This window comes from Spinacia oleracea, chromosome 2, assembly GCF_020520425.1.
Source record: "Spinacia oleracea cultivar Varoflay chromosome 2, BTI_SOV_V1, whole genome shotgun sequence".
NCBI classification, from domain to species: Eukaryota; Viridiplantae; Streptophyta; class Magnoliopsida; order Caryophyllales; family Amaranthaceae; genus Spinacia; species Spinacia oleracea.
This window is the reverse complement of record NC_079488.1, coordinates 88,903,294-88,921,332: the sequence shown is the minus strand read 5'-3', so window position 1 is coordinate 88,921,332 and position 18,039 is coordinate 88,903,294. Positions and strand designations below refer to the sequence as shown.

The following is an 18,039-nucleotide window of genomic DNA, read 5'->3' as shown; positions in this document are numbered from 1 at the left end:
ATTGGAGGTGCAAGGTTCAAATCTTGTCTCTCTTCCTTTTGTACTTGTTTTTTTCAATTTTATTTTTGTTTTGCATTGTCATAAAAACTGTATGCTAAGTTTTGACCCCCTATATATAATTTATGATTCCGCCACTAAGCGTGCGGTGAGATTTTATGAAAGAAGTCCTCTTAGATTTTAAATTTCAGCAATATAGATAAGTTGGATGATAGAAAGCATCACCGCGGTTTCATACTCGGTCCTTGTCAACAGGGAGCTGACTACTCCCTTCAAACCAAAAGTGGGACTCCGGCAAGGTGACTCGCTCTCGCCATATCTTTTTCTCCTAAATCTTTTATAATATTTTCTCCTACCCCTCACAGGTTGAAGAGGTCAATTTCAACGTTTTGATAGTTTCATTTTACAATCAACGTCTACAAAAATATATTGAAACACCCACAGTAGTAGTACCCACCTACATAGGCCATAGCGTAAGTTAGACAGACAACAGTACTCACTGTTAGTGGTCTAGTGCCTCATAGTCATCGGCAGCACATATGTAATGTGGCATCACCCTAATGCTACTGTTCAAACTGATTTGCACCAACATTCCCCACCTTCACCTTCACCTTTTTTCAGATCGAGATAGATCTTTGCATTTCTTACATTTTCACGTTAAAAATTAAGAAAACATAGTAAAGAAAAGAAATCAACCAACAGAGAGGAGCCTGATCGCAATTGTTCTTGTTAAATTAGAATTAAAATAAAATGCACTCAAACACACCAGGTACCCTAAATCAATGCAAGTCCAAACTTGAGACAATGATATACTACTCGAATTAAATTATCAAACCTACTAAGTCGTATCATTAATTTTTTTATTATCATTTTTCCCTTTTGCTTTTTGTGGTGATTTTCAGTATTACGGAGTAATTTTTAGAATCAAGTCTCCAGAGAAAACATTAACAAACTGCGAGAAGCTGCTGTATGATTCCCTTCAAATTTTCAGTCAATAACTATCAATCAATCCCTTCTCATCATATCCATTTCTTAAACATGACATGAGACAAATTGGGCAAAAGAAAGGCATTCGCTAGTAACAACAGGCTCCAACAAACCCACATCTACGGGGAAGTCAGCCTGGTATTTCCACAACTTTGCCAAAGAAATTGCATCAATTACACACAACACAGCAGCATATATATCAAGTCAATTGACGAGCATAATCTTTTTAAAATAACTTCCAATTCAGTATCACAAAACATAATTAAAAGACTCACAGCTAGGATAAAGCTAATTAATGTATATACCCATATTATCAACAGCACTAACCCATTAAAATCAATGCATTACCCAAGGCAAAAATTTTGTACTTCCATCTCACTCACAGAATTTTGGAGTATTGATCTGAGTGAGAGAGCAGAGAGCAGAAAGCAGAATGGATGATCTCATAAAGGACCAGATAGTAGTACACCTACAGCTTGTGTCCCACCCTGAACCAGCCTAACACCTGAAATAAAAGCCATTTAAGGTTCAGTTCTCGTCATCCAAAATGGTGCTTTGTATTTGAGAATTCCTTGTACATACCACCAAGAAATAGAATGTACACAAATGTAACAACATACATATCAGCATGTAAATGTCAGCATGAAAATGTGAAAGTTAGATCCAGTCAGACAAAAAGTACTGGTAGAAGACACAATCAGGCAGAGACTGCACAGAGAAACAGCACTGCAGAAAATGTTGCCCAATCAACTATCCAAACAAATTCTCTACTTACCGTATGAAGATTTTCGGAAATCTAGAAACAGGGACATTTAGACCAATCAAATTGAGAAAAAAGAAATTAAATATCTTTCTCGTATGAAAGACCTCAAAGGAAAACATATATCACCTGTTACTTAGAAGAAAGATCCTCTTTCACTTCCAGCACATGCATGTGCAATTTAACGCCACTCTAAAACATGATTCCAACTATACTATCTCTAAAAGAAAAGCTGACATCCAGTTAGAATCCATGTCGCACAATCACATAAATCAATCTCAAGAATACAGCAAGTGGTCATCCATTTATTGCACCCCCACCCCATATCATCATCAGCTGTAGGCTCCATTTTGTCAAGCTGCCCGAAGAGACTAGTCAAAAAAAATAGACTGCCTGCACCAAATAAGGCTACCCTCTGTTACAGGGTATTATGCGTCTCCATCTACACAAATTGGCACTCAAACCAAAAGAATTAGGATGGTAATCACATCCCAAAACCCCTGTTGTATAGATCTCCTGAATTTGTCATCCGAAACTTGGCATCTTCATAACCACCATAGTATTTATTAATACCCATTCTATCATTCCTAAGGAGCTCTGATATACCAATATCATTTGCAGATGGACGTTCATTCCAACCATCCCAAGGGCCATTAGAGACTACAGTATTTCTAGGCTGTTGCTGGAGTGAAAATTGTGAAAAGGGGGCATGATTACTAGCATGGGACTGCTCCATATGTCTCGAGGTAAAGCCATATGCATCACTTGGTGGAGAGAAGTTATCCCTAACATCAGCATATCTAAGGTTTTGATGGGGTGAAAGAGATCTTTGCATCAATAGCTGAATTCTTGAATCATTTTCGAATGCAGGCGTCTGAACAGGGTAATTATGCCTCATGTCTAGAGAGGAATTGTTGAATCCACCAGGTAGCCTGCCTTTACCAACGGCCAGAATTGCAGGATCCATAAATTCAATATCATTAGCAGGGTTTATGTTTCCACTTGGTGGTGCCTGGTAAGAGTTTCTCAAGAATGAAGATGCCTCAACTAAATGGTTTCCTGAAAAGAAAAGGAAAATTTAATTGTTTTTAATAGCCACACAAGATTAGAATTATCAGCAAGGACGAAAATCAAGAGAGGGAATAGAGTAACAAACCAGACTTCAACAAGTCAAAAGTCTGATCACTTCTTTCATGTGAAGAAAAACCTGGAGGCGGAGGCCTGCTTGGTGCAGAGAAACCAGGTGGAGCTGAAATCTGAGATCTAGAGACTGAAGTTCAGACAAAAGGAATATGTCAGTAAGAAGCCGTTAAGAAATAAACATAAATAAGATAGAAATACGATACAAGCTCAGTCGTATTAAATAGTTTTTCCTCTTCCACAAACTAAGAAACATCCAGGGACTATAATAGGTACTCACGAGAAAGCTTGTTGGAAGGGAAAATGGAATGGCTACTTATCAAGTTATCCGACAGCTCAATATTATGCTTGGGAAAACCAAAACCATTGCCATTTCTATCCAGATACGGGTCTCTACCCCCGTGAAATTCCTGGCCAAAAGAGGAACTTTTGGCTGCCTGGCCAATATTGCCAAATGAAGGTTCCATGTCGAACATATGATTTCTTGGGTCCTCCTGCCGTGCAAAAGAAAATCTGGACTGGTTGCTATTTTGACCTTTCCAGGAACCAGCCAATTTAACTGATCCCTCTTCAGCTTCACGCAACAGCTTGGACAAATTTTGTGGGGATGTTAAAGAGTCATCCCAAGAATCAAGGTCCAGAGACAGAATATTTGATATTATGTTATTCTCTCCCGTATCCAGAGCAGGTTGTGAGTCAGCATTACCAAGGTCACCGTTAAATCTTCCTATATGATTCCCTTGCCGACCTTGTAATTGGAAAGAACTATCCTGCTCTGGAGCATGGTTGACAAAACGATCCAGGAATCCATTAGAAGCATCAGATGCACTTGATACATTTGTTGCCAAACATTCATCTGTTAATCTATTTACATTTGGAGCTAAGGTGTAGTTTACTGAACAATCAGCATCACCTTGTGTCTGTAAAGGAACCCTTAAATGGCTCAAAAGATGAAGCGGAGATGATGAGGGTACCGCTGTCTGATTAACGACTATGGCATCCCGAAGTCTTTGGTTATTAAAATCATCTTCCGTTTCAGAAGTCAGATTATGCAAAACCGAAGCTTGGGTATCTAATCGCAAATCAGATACATCTTTCGGAATAATAAAAGAATCAATAGCACTGGTGCTAGCAATAACAGAAGATGAATGTTCCATAATTCTCTCAGAATCATGCCAGTTTAAACCTTGATTCCTTGGTGATAAGAAATTATTCAAACTCAAACCATTCGATCTGATGATCTCAGGATATTCACTATTTTGCTGGTTGTCAATCCTTATAGATGATATCTCAGAGCATAGTTTCTGTATCTTCCCTTCCATGATAGAACTACTCCCCTTGTCTTCACTGGAAGAACAATGTTGTCCATCTAAAGAATTTGCACTATAAAGTGGTTCAAGCCCTTCTATATCACTATCACTTTCCGGTGAACAAGATAACTGGCTTATCGACTTTCCAACTGGGGCAACTGAAAGTTTAGAAGAGACCTCTGAAGCATTTCTTTGAGAATTAATACCAGTATGCTTCTTTGCTGTATCTGGAATTTGCAGTTTACTTCTAATTTGATTTGGGTTAGTTTCTTCATCAGACTTCTGTTTCTTTCCAAAATCACTGGGAATGAAATCAGAAATTGTTGGAACCAGCACCAATGGCTCATGCATTGTGTCAGCTTTCTGCTTGGTTGATCCATTTGAACTAGCCAAGCTTACAGAAGGAGGACTACAACCGGAAACACGTGCTCCCCTGAAACAGATTAACAAATCAAAAACAATGAAAATGAGGGGGAGGGGTGGGGGTTAATGCTATGGATGAAACATACCATGATGCTGCTGGGGGCAGAGCACCAGATTTGCCAGAACTGCTATTCGGGGGTGAACCTCTTGAAATGCTTGCTGAATTCTGCAAGTAATCGACTACAATGAGAAACATATCACCACAAAAAATCTAAACAATTGCAGACTGCAATTGATTATGTAACCATGAAAAAAGGGACTATCATGCGCTTGAAGATTCGGGTGTCTGAATCTCGACCAAGTATGATTCCCGAATGTCTAGCATGAGTTTCTTTCTAAACTTAAAGACTTGCAGACACAGCAAATGGTTGTCAAGTTAGAAATAAGACATGTGAACACAAACAATACACATCATAATTACCCATAGATCTGTAACATAAAATTTTCAGATTCAAACACAAAAGCTAATGGAGGAGATAGGTCAATTTAGGATAAGTGTAAATGATGATTATTCAGATTTGTATAAATAATTAAATAGTAACCAACAAAAAAAGGTACACTCCTAACACATTCAAGAACTTCTAATGAACGTATCATCTCCTTCGTATCAACTTCCGGCCAACAACACTTGTTCACTCTCATCATTAAATGGATATGCACTTCCAATAGGTGATACAAACATTTTGAAATGGCAAAATTACCCAGATGAATGACTCTAACCATGGGTAAAGAATATCGATTACCCCTCAAGACATTCAACCAAAGCCTTACTGAAAAAAAAAAGACATGAGGAGCAAAATTCCAGCCAGCAATGGCTGCGCATACCTATTTTTCCAACACATAAAAAAATGAGCATATACACGACAAAGCATGAGTAGGAGTACAAAGTGAATTTCCAACCCTCTGTTCACTCTCTTTCTCAATAAAAGCTTCAATTCTTCATAAAGAAATGAATACACAAGGTACGAACAAAAGGGATGTAGCCAACCATGGACCCCCAAAAAGAATGGTGTTAATTATCACACCTATAGTTTATCAATATACAGCCATATAAGTCTGCTAAGGAAGGATGGGAAAAACAGTGTTTCCAAAATCAAGAAGTCTTACATTAGAAGAAATTTTGACAATCGGCTTCTCTATTACAGCAGAGCTGTTATTGCAATTATCGTCTGAAGGGGGAGGCAATACATTCCCTGCACGTCTTTGCATATTATTTGTAACCCCAGTTATTTGTTGAACCCTAATCCAAGAAAAACAAGTCAATAATGTAGCATTTACAACAGGGTAAAAAATAAGACCAAAATCACAAGATACTGAACAAAAGTATGCCAATGCAGTTCAGCAGTTCAACAAATGAAATATGCACACTTCATAACTTGACTGTATTCATACAAGCTGTTACCAACTACCCCGTAGTCCAACTATGTAACACATTTTCTACAAAAAACACATCAAAAATGCTCCTTCGTAGTTATGTTGCTAAAAAATACTTCCTCCTTTTCTTTTTACTTGCAACACTTTGCTTTTGCACTATTCACACTACTTTGTTTATTTTTGATGATCTATACTTGAGAAAAAAAATATTCACGTGGGACCTTGTTAGGATTTGTCTCAATGTATATTTCCCGAATATCAATTTTTTTATAATTTTTACTTATCAATAGTTAAAGATAATGAATATTGTTCAAATTATGAATTGGTAAGCGTGAAAAGCAAAGTATTGCAAGTAAAGAAACAGAGGAAGTATAACATGATAATGAATATTTTACAGAAACTGAGTAAAATACCTCAAATCATTCACTAGTAAATCTCTACATCTCCAACATATCAATGAAGTGAAGTATAACATGACAATGAATATTTTACCGAAACTGAGTAAAATACCTCACATCATTCACTAGTAAATCTCTATCAAAAAGCTTGCTAAGGAAATCAATAATTGGGTGGGGGAGGGGGGATTGCAGCACATCACATTACCTTGTGTATGCAGATATGATTTCATCTTTTGTAAAGCTATCCTCTTGTGAGCCAATCTCATGCAAATAAAGACAATCAGGGTTCGTGCATGGCTGAAACAAAAATAATACACTTGATGTGAAAAACTTAATTTTTAAGCACATATCAATGAATAAATTTCAAATCAACTAATATCCAGATATCATACCACATTTCTCAGCCATGCATGACAGTATTTTGTGGTCCCAAAGCATGCCCTGTATTATATAATTGTTGTCTTCAATGCACAATTAAAAATACAAAATAAGCACTAAGAAGGTTCCAATTTCTTAATATTTCATAACCCACCTCAAAGGCCTGGCGTCCAATATAAACCCATGAACCGATTGAATGCATCGAATTGCTTCCTCTTCTTTTGAGTATGTAATATATCTGAAAACCAAAAAGAATCAGCAGAGCATGTTGTCATGCCTTCTGATGGATGTAAATATTTCAATGGATCAATACAACCTCAAGTCCTTGACTAAGATAACATGGTGCTTTCCAGCATACAGGAAATAGGAATTCAGTGAATTCATAATAATATATACCTTAACTGTAATGCACCTAAAATCTCAACAACCGTTAATCGGATATACATGGATGGTATAAGAGGTTAGTGATGCTTTGAATTTCAAAGTATCAGTTCAAGCTCCTTCCAAAGAAAAATCTGATTCACCTTTTTTACATAGCAGTTGATGCTAGAATATAACACCTATTTAAGAATCAAAGATAACAAAACAATTACAACTTTTACTTCAACCTTGTGTAGTCCTTTCACATTTCACACCACATTAAAATTGAGCATTGATTGTCACAATAAGATACTCCCTCCGTCCCTAAAAGATTGCCCCATAGAGCAAACTTCATCTTTATTAATATTTGGGTGTATGTTTTGCACATCGGTTGGTAAAGTGGGCCCATGAGGAAAGAGACAGTGAAAAAATAATCATTCAAGGTATGGGGCACACTTAGAGGATGTGCAGTGGTCATGATTCTCCAACTAGCTCTCCACTCTCTCTCTACCACAATCTCTCTACAAGATATCCTCAAGAGCTCCATCCAAAAAACCCACACTGGTAAGTGTCTCTCAATGTATATACACCTAATTGTGGTTCAATAGAAAATAAAGAATCATGGACACATGTTATGGTAGATAGAGGTTAGCTCTCCAAATACTCAAGAGCCACTCGAGATCCCAAATGTTGGCCAAGAGCTAGTTCTTGTTGAAAAACTACTTGGAGAGCTACTCCAATAACCCCAATGCCCAATATACATGCTCTTAATGGGACAGCCAAAAAAGGAATACGGGACAAAAAATTTAGGGATGGTGGGAGTAAAACTTACCTATAAACCAAGAGAAAGTACAGGGGGAACATGATAGACTTGATCATAAACTAAACAGCAATTAAACGGGATAGCAACAATCAGCCATTCCCACATGGATACCAAAATAAAATGAAATGAATCAAAAGAATACTGTTTGATTACACAAAATTGGCAATAACAAGTGGGCACTTATAGTTAACTGTATCTCATTCAACAGCAAGCTTGTGAATCGAGAATACCAAAAGCAAAAGCAAAGAAAATAAACTAAAAAGGCCATCAGAATCCATCAACATGCACACACGCAGAAGGAACACAGCGATGAAAAACAAATATATAAAAGCAAAATTTATGATACAAGTTAAGTGTTCACAAAAAAATTGACTTACACACTACATGTATTGTTTGCAAATTGCTGAATGGTGCCAGCTGAAGTCCGGGATATGGACACCTTCAAGACCTTGCCATACTGGGCAAAATATTCTTTATGTTGAAGAAGCTGCTCAAACACATTGAAACAGTAAACCACCAAAATTATAGTCCAAATGTGTATAACGATAAAAGAGGAATCAACAAGGCACTCACATCTTCATCCGCAAGATCAAGAGGTAAGCCTACTATGTAGACAAGATTTCTTTGAATCACACGAACACTACTCAACTGTTTCCTACTGTCAGATGTTTTAACCTTAGCTTTTTGTGACTTGTGCTTCTTTTCCATATTAACTTCTGCAACCAACCTGATCAGAAAAAACATGAAAAAACACATGAAAAAGGCTGAATAGAGACATACTTTTCTTCCCCCTTTTTGGGTTCAGGCTGAAGGCTAAACAAAGTATTCTCAAGTGTAACTGTTCATACTTATGTCCTAACAAAATGTACATATTAAAAAACAACCTTTCACAGCTTGCAGCCATCCCTACAATTCGGTCCTTATCATATGCAGTGCGACAGGCAGGACAGCGTCCCTCTGACTCATCCTTCTCAGCCATGTCCATTATGTGATGCCAACACCACACACAAATCTGCACACAAAACACAGAAATAAACACAAAAATCCATTACAGCCATTTGTTCACAATTAAATCAACTTGAACTTCTAGGGATATATGAATTCAAATTTCAAACTATGTCACCAGCAAGAGCAAGTTCAACATATACAGGGAAGGACTTGTACTACCAAACATCATTAGGACAGTCAAATTGAAACCAACAAAAATGAAAAGGAAGATAAAACAAAAACAACTTTCAGCCAGCACTGGCTACTTTAATAAACCGCAAAATTAAGAAAATATCCAGTACAAAACATGCATAAAACTAGACTTGTACAACACTATTATCAAATTATATTTACATTGAATAAAACATCTCAAACACCAATAATAGCCACTAGATACAGCATTAATCACAAGAACAACACTAAATTGACTCATTGTGCATCACCAAAAACTTCAACAACGGAAACATTCTTCACAAATCCAATAACATTCCTGACAGCTAAAAGTATGATGACAAAAAAAGAAAAGCCCTAATTTTGAGTGGGATGCATACACACAAAAGGCTAGAGGAAAGAGTGGAATTTTTAGTGGAAAACATACACAAAAAAGGCAAGAGAAAAGGGCAAAGTTTTGAGTGGGATGCAACGACCAACTGCTTTACTTGTACAGATTAGGTTGTGAGGATGAAATTTTATCAGCATTAAGATGCAAAGTATTCAATTATTTGACAAGTAATAGAGATATACATTACAAAAAACAATGATCATGATGCAGAGCCAAATTTTCAGTAACAAAACCAATGCATAACATCTTGATTCCTAGTTTGAAAAATCTCCTACCACTCTTCCACATAATCATCCTATTGATCATCTTCCAAAATTCTCTAGAAAAAATAGCACTATTACCTCATTACTATACATCTTAGGATCCAATAAAATAAAATAGAGGATGAAGGAAAGGAAAGAGAACAAAGAAGAAAGCAGAGCGGAAAGAATTATCATGATAAAATATTAAAAAAATATTCAAAAAAATGGTGCATGCAACACCCTAGCCCTAAACAATGTGGTCCTAAAGGATTTATTGCAAGCTTGATAATTTGAACTAATGGAACATCCACACCCAGTACACTCTCACGATCGAAACAATGACCAAAATCTAATCATTGTCACTTGGTGCGGTACTAAGTAATAGAACTAACGGGTATAAGTAGCAATAAGGCAAGTGCCTTAGGCATCCTTTATTGCGGTTTTTGTGAGGCGTTGTAATTAAAATAATCATCTTTGCATCAAAAGCATACTTTTCAAAGCTCTAGAGTAAGTATATGATATAGGTCAAGATGGGGAACAGAATCTAGAACGCAAATGACTGATTAGAGCTGATGCGAAAATGCTAAAATACTAGGAGGCAAAACCTGTCCAATATACACCTCAAAGCCAATTTGATTAATCAGAGACATAAAGAAAAAATTATTCCAGATATAAAAAAATAAAATAAAACCTACTCCGTACATATCTATGCCGCCACTGTTACGTAATTGGGTAACACTGATCTATGCAGTAAACGTCCTAGAGCCTCATCAAATTCAAGGTTTAAACTGCAATGAGAAACTAGTTTGTAGACCTCTGGGCCACATTTTATAGCCTTCATCACCACATACTAGAGAACACACATCTCAACACAACCCCACTTTAAAAACTAGAACTAACTCATACAACACTCAGCGGAGTTGCGAAGACAAACAGACAGACAGATTTACCATCACACTCGAGTGTTGATAGTGGAAAGGACAAACAAGTGATATTGATTCCAACAATGTTTACCTTAATATTTAATGCAACAAAATAACAGTTATTTTATGTCTATAACCATATAGGATCAAGCATAGTGGGAATGTAATGAGGTGCGCAAAAGCAGTATTACATCCTCAAATTTCCACTTAAACAGAAGTAAAAAGTTTGAACTGGCATAATTTAGCTCACATGATAAGATACTAAACATTTGATTTACTAATCATTAAGAAAGCTTTTTCTGCATTTAAAAAAATCATGAACTTCCATGTTGCTTGAAATGGTTAAAAAAAAAAGCAGCTAAAAACGCCAAGTGCAAAAGGCATTTGATAATTCAGCATCCTCTAAAAGTCCTTGAAAACGCAAGGGACAAGGGGTAACCACAAGTGTTAATTCGCAGATAACAGCTCTAAACTCCACAACCATAACTAGTATTTATCTCTCTCACAATTGATCCACATAACACATAAGCATGGAGCGCTATATTTAAATATGAAAAAAGCCGACAGAACACAAGAAACAGTCTTTTTAATGAATCAACAAAGCTACAATATTAAATCAAAAGATACGGATTAAGGTCAACCTCATAGCCACATCTGCACGGCTTCAATTGCTGATCAGTTATATCCATCTCCTCAGCACAAAGAGGACAGGTCTTCTCACCCTCGTCACTCATGGTTGATCTGAAACAAAACTAATTAAAATAAGAGAAACAAACAATCACAAGAGAAATAAGCATAAGAGAGAAAGCATTTAAATAACCTAAAAAATGCTAGCAAAATGCACCTTTAACCACAAGCAATAGAATACAAGTGATACTCTACAGGAAAAACAACGAAATTCACAACTTCACAGGATTGAAGGAAAAAGACAATCACAGAACCCGAAAGGTCAATGAAGATCCCATAATCCCACGTGAATTGCAACTAATGACAACTCTCAAACTTTAATTGGTGCATGCATAATTACACACATTACATCAAAATCAACTCTACTTGTAAAAGCAATAACCAAATTTCCGAATCCAAATCCATCAATCATCAGTTCAGTTTGAAAACCTCTGGTCGATTCACAGACATCAACCACAACAGGTCAATTCCGCTTTAAAACCACGGATATCCATCACACAAACTAAACCCCTACCCATTCTTACTGACTAACCTAGAGTAGAAAATACTGAGAAAGACCATCTTGAAATGTAAGATTAAAATCAGAGATCCAACGGAACAATTCAACAAAAAATAAAACCAATCAGATGAAAGATTCAACTCAAAAGAAACAAAATCAAAAACCCTAAAACCTAAATTACCTACGACATGCAATAATTTAACATCCAACCCTAATCTCAACAAAAACAAAATTAGGTTTTCGCAAGAATTCACAAAATTGAAACTCGATAGCACTCCATCCAAAAAAAATTAGGGATCTTTGGGGAAAAAACAATCAATAAATAAATAAATTATGAATAAAAAGAAAATGAATTAGATTAGACGAAGTGATAGACTTACAGTGGAGAGAGAGATCGGAAAATCGATGAATCTACGAAATGAGGAGAGAGAAAGTGCGGAATTGAGGAGAGAGAAAATGCGCAGGATTGGAAGAAGAGGATGAGAAACGCGAGATGGGAAAAAAAGAGAGAGAAAACTCAAAAGTAATCCAGCAAAAGGCTGTTGCTCGGATGGCCCCTTTTCCACTCTTTTTTCTTATTATTTTTTTTAAAAAAATTATTTATTCTGCCCAGTGAAAGTAATTAAGTTAAATAAATATGAAAAGTATTCATTTTAATTTATTTAGAAAAAAAATGCCATTGGATTCGGTGATATTTACCAATACAGTTGCCTCTCATCAGTGGCTGTGGACTCTATTTTTAATTGAGAGGTTTCCTGTGGAACTATGAAAGTGCCCATGGATTATATGACTTTTTTTACTTGTTAGCTGAGATAATTTGGGTCGCAAGACATGTTTAATGGGACGGAGGCCCGTTAAAAGCCCTCACCTGGCCTTTTAATTAAAAGGTTCAGCCTTTTGGCTTATTAAATGAGTTGTGTTTTTAAAGAGTGTTGTTTTAAGGTGTTATTAAAATGTTGGGTAAGGCTTTTATAGGGTTTTGTTTAATCAATCAATAAATCTCTATTAGATAAGTGGAGAGTTAAGGGCTTTTTGGTATTTTTATTTTTGGTGTCTCCGTTTAAAAGACTAAAATACCCTTTATGCTGTTACAGTAATTCAATTACAAAGCTAATTTGACTGCAATAACATACGGCCAAAACACTCAAAATCTTTTTTATGGGCCCATAAAGACAACTTTGATTGAGAACCATTAATTTTATTGAAATCAATTGTACAACTGATTGACTGCAGTATCAACCTAAAATCTTCTTTATTACAATTACCAAAATTAGGGAAAGAATAAACTTTATTTTGATCGAGAGTGATTAAATCAGGAAAGGAAATGAAAATTAGGGAAAGATAATACAAAAAATTCGGTCAATATAAGTCAACTAATACAAAAAAATGAATAATATTACAAATTATTCTAATTGCCAAATTAAACCAAATTGACATTCGACACTCTGTAAACCAAAAACACAATCTAAACCATTCTCAGAAGGGAAAAAAAAAAACCAGTCTATACGAGTTTGTTCCAAAAACTTCATCATCGTTCTTCTTGAAGCCGCTCCCATACACGTAAGCATATTTTTCTCACGAATCCTTGCAAGAAAATAAAAACATATATTAAATAAATTTTTAATGATAATTCGTGAATTTTTATGCATAAACAATTGTTCTTTTTTAAGATTGTTGCTATGTAAATTGAATTTGTCTAGCTATTACACTTGCGTTTACTTTTTTGCAGATTTCAAAATATAAGGTATGTAATATGCATGATTTTATGGATTTTAATTAATTATTTCATATTTTAATTCATGCTTTTAATTAAATAATCTCTTATTTGATTAACCGTTCTTTTTTAAAATTGTTGCTATGTAAAGTGAATCTGTCTAACTAAAACACTTGCGGGTTTTTTTTTTTTTTTTTTTTTTTGCAGATTACCAAATATAAGGTATGTAATATGCTTGATTTTATGGATTTTAATTAATTATTTCATATTTTAATTCATGCTTTTAATTAAATAATCTCTTATATTTTTTAATCTCTAATTGCATATTTCAAAATATAAGGTATGTTTATAGGGTTTTGGGAGAGTGCAATAGCTTCTAAAAAACCATAAAATAAATTTGTGTTGTTGGAATTATGAATTCAAAAATAATTTACTTGCATTGGTTTTTATAAAGATTTTAAGTTGAGTTTTAAGTTAATAACGAGATACAATAACCAACACCATATGGTATGTACGCTCCTTCAAGCACTGAGGACATTGCTGAGTTCGACTTGGGGGACTGGGGGAGGTATGTGTTATTGCTTTCTAGAGTAGTTTATCGCTTTTCAAAAAAAAAAATACATTCTGATGAATACTGAATCATGCTTCCCTGTGCCCCTATATTAAAGATTGTTTTGATTCTTGGTTTTTGATGATGAATAATGTGGATATGTTGGCTATGATTCGATATTCCGACTGTTTTGGTGCCTTAGCATGAGTCAACTTTGACCAACCATTTGTGGATTTGGGCTTGACTAGATGATTTGGTTAGGAATGTGTGTTAGCTTCCTGGTATGTCATTAATTTTGGGTATTGGTTTACAACTATTAGCAGTGTTTTATGACTCATATACATGCACATTGAGGAGGACGAAGACACTTTTTCTATTTAGGTGGCCTTCAGATGATTGTAGATACATTTGATCCCTTCTTGTTACCCATGTTGTTGCTTATGCCCTTTTATTCGGTTACTAGCCACATTACAAGCCCATTTAATCCCCATTGGTTACTATTCCCAAGCTTGGCTTGGGGGAGCTATTAGTGAGTGAGGTGATGGAGTTGTAGTGTGCTTCATTTAAGCATAATGTGGGTGGAGAAAAAGATAAGGGAGTTCTTCTTGTTCTTGTATGTTGAGTTGAACAAAAAAAATGAGCAAAAAAAAAAAGATGAGAAGAATTGAAAATGTTCGGTTGTTTCCAAGTGATGGTTCCTAAAAGAAAAAGAAAATAAAGAAATTGAGCAAAAAGAAAAAAATATCCATTACATTCGTAAAATTTCAAAGCATGGATTCACTTAAGTATTGTAATTTCAACTTTTTTTTATGAGTGATCGGTTATAATTGTGAAAAAAGGCAAGAAAGTATGGTGTGGTTCGTTTGTTGCATTATCATGTCTTGAGTGGGAGAGTTGTGGTCATCATTTATGTTTGATCATGGGTTTTTCTAAGATTTATGCGTTTTAACTTTAATTTCCGTCATCATCTTAGTTTTTATTCTCTCTCTAAACTTTTAATTTGTTAATTACTTTTATTATTCAATTCAAGTTTCAAGCTTTAAGTTCATCCTTTGTTCTTCAATTTGGTATTTCTTATTTATTTCCTTCGTTATCAATTTTAATTATGTTTTCATTAATCATGTTTGCTTTGTTTAAATTAAAATTAAATATGTGTGAGTAGTTTATATTCTAGGGTTTTAAGAATCCATGAATTAATATGAAGGGATAATTGAATGTTGTTGATTGATGGTATTGTGGTTAATTCCTATTGATTGGTTTCATTTACTATGCGATTAGATTTGCGCATGTTTAATTGTATTAGTCTAGCAATATCAGGTTAAGATTCGAGTGATGCAATTTGATATTTAGGCTTGTTTCAATAGGTAGAATTTGGATTAATACGCAGCGAGAGGACGGTAATTCTAAGTTTATAATTAGTATCGATTCGAGAGAGCATGCTAGTCTAATTAACTGCTTTATTGATTATTATTGATTGTTTATCATCCTGGATTGTTGTTCATTGGTGAACCTATTCCCTAGACCTTTTAATATCTGAATTCCTCTTTGTTTAATTATTGTCGCAGTTTTAATTTACAAATCAACCAACTTTCTTGTTTCCAATAGTCTAGACCTTAGTTTTAATTAGTAATAGAAAGAACACTTGTTTCCCTGTGGATACGATCCCTACTTCCGTTACTATCTTGTTAGTGGACTTAGGTTTATCTTTGATTAGGTGATACGACTTTAGCCTGTCAATACCTGAAAAGGCAATACCTACCCCTAAGGCAAGATACTACAAAATATTGAAAAATGGCCCATTTTTCGCAAAAATCGATGCACGCACAGACAAAACAAAATAAACTAAAAAGTATAAAATGCAACAAGATATATAGAGTCTGTAGCACGATACGAAAAAATGATACATGTCCAAATACATGTATATAGCCTACTAAGGGGGCCCAGTAAACCCCAGAGGAAAAGGCTCATCCTCGTCATCATGAGCACCACCACTCGTGCCAACACCTTGCGAACCCTGCGGGCCACCAAACAAAGTCTCGAACTGAAACGAGTCCCAGCTCTGCGTCTGCCCTGCGGGCACCCACCTGGGACGTGAAGGCTGCTGAAAGGGCTGAGGCTGCCATCCGGTTTGAAACGACTGGAACGAAGGGGCCTACCAACCCATCTGAGACTGAGGTACTCCGAACGACCCACCATAGCTCATCCTAGGCCCAATCGGCGGCCGCATGGGCCTCTGACCCAAACCAACGTCCGAAAAGCGCGACCTAGCATGTGATTCGGAGGCATCACGATCTCCCTCAAACGAATGACAATCCTGAGGACTCTGCGTCTGCTTCGGCACACGGGCTTGTGGAACACCAATCTGCAAAATCCAAATACGAGTCAGCGCATACATAATTAACCAAACTGACTAAATAAAGCAAAGTTAAAAGGCAATACCTAAGTCGAGCCTGGGTTGCTGCTAGAGAGAGCCGCCCGAGCTGAGGACAACACAACCTTTAGCCGGTTGACTACGCGCACCACCTGGTTGACCATCTTAGCAGGCACCTGAACAACGAAAGTGTTAGCCATTCTACGCAATAAGTATTGCTACCAGACAAATAAATAACATACCACGCGAACATCCGCAGGAACCAACAGATGGGGTCCGTCCTCGTCAGGAATCACAGGCACCTCCTCTATGATCCTAGATCCGCCCGTCATAGTATAGCGGATCGAGCAATCTGGTGGCACCCAACCGCCAAGATCAGTGGGCTCAGGCTGCAACACAGACAAATAAGTCAAAACACAGCCGAAGGAACATACGTGCACATCAATAAAGGCACAAGGTTACACGTAACTCGACGACATGTGGAAGCAAAATCTGGAGCTGCACAAACTCAACATAGATGTGGTCGAGCAGCACAAAGTTGCCCGCAGGCATACCCTGCCGCAACACTGCCCGACGGCTAATAAGGATGCCCGTAGGGCGTAGCATGCTCGAAGGAGGCGACCGAGGCGCCCAGATGAGCTCCGTAGTCTGTCGGACTACCCGCTCCCCCAAGAACTAGGCAGGATCCCTCGGACCCTAGTACAAGATCCGACACCGAGACTGGAGCCGGGCCTCTCTCAACTCCTCGGTCTCCTCTAGTACGGCCCAGCAGGACCAGCTCACCTGTTTGTAAAAAGCGAAAACGAACAGGTCAAGTGACTTGCATAAAACGAGACAAGAATAAGTAAGCAAAAAACTGAGAATACTTACCAAGTTAGGGCGCCCAGCTGCGATCATGTCCCTGAAGTTCTTTATGGTTGGGCGTTTCTTCATCTTCCCAGCAGTACCCACCAAAAAGTAGTAGGGTAACCCCCGACCACTCTACCAGACCGGGGAGCAAAGAAAGGCAAGCGCTCAAAATCCCACAACTGCAAAAGCAAAACAGTGAAAGCACATGAGTGAAAGTACGCAACTCCTTTAAACACTCCTAAATGATAATATCAAATGCGTACCTCAAGAAGTCGCGACATGGCACATAGATAAATGGGCCGCATGGGCCTATCTGGACCGTCCAAGACCCGTACAGCCACACCCATGTGGCTAACCAGGTTTGCATAGGCTACCTCGCCCCAGCAGTACAAACCCAACTCAGGCAAGTCGCTGACCAACGGGATCAGCCAAGGGTCCACCCTCTCAGAACGGTTCGACAAGATCGTCGAACTCAAGAACAGTAAGTAAAACACGCGAGCATACATCCTCGTAAAAGCACCGAACGAGCGACCCACTGCTAAAAAGTCCACCAACAGGACACCTATACAACCAAGTCAGCCCCAATGCACTCTCTAACCGTCCTCTACGACGGCATGGCTGTCTCCCTAACAATGTAAACGGGCCTACCCGTAAAAGACAGACCCGTGAGAGCAGTATAGTCCTCCGGGGTGATGTTAATCTCCC

General features: G+C 37.1%; 1 protein-coding gene across 2 annotated transcripts; it reads right to left on the bottom strand.

Moving 5' to 3' along the window:
- Positions 1–1,179: 1,179 nt before the first annotated feature.
- LOC110793267 (uncharacterized) lies at positions 1,180–12,392 on the bottom strand. Of its 2 annotated transcripts, none has more exons than XM_021998124.2 (14): positions 12,231–12,392; positions 11,306–11,405; positions 8,835–8,962; positions 8,524–8,677; positions 8,328–8,437; positions 6,922–7,005; positions 6,782–6,830; positions 6,595–6,686; positions 5,725–5,857; positions 4,704–4,783; positions 3,165–4,627; positions 2,901–3,014; positions 1,874–2,803; positions 1,180–1,489 (listed from the first exon to the last, which is right to left on the bottom strand). In XM_021998124.2, exons 2-13 carry the CDS (start codon positions 11,396–11,398, stop codon positions 2,229–2,231), a joined length of 3,075 nt encoding a protein of 1,024 aa, XP_021853816.1. In that variant the 5' UTR covers positions 11,399–11,405; positions 12,231–12,392; the 3' UTR covers positions 1,180–1,489; positions 1,874–2,228. The 2 variants fall into 2 exon arrangements, with proteins under 2 accessions (XP_021853816.1, XP_021853817.1); XM_021998125.2 differs by having other exon boundaries at positions 11,306–11,416; positions 12,231–12,388.
- Positions 12,393–18,039: the final 5,647 nt, after the last annotated feature.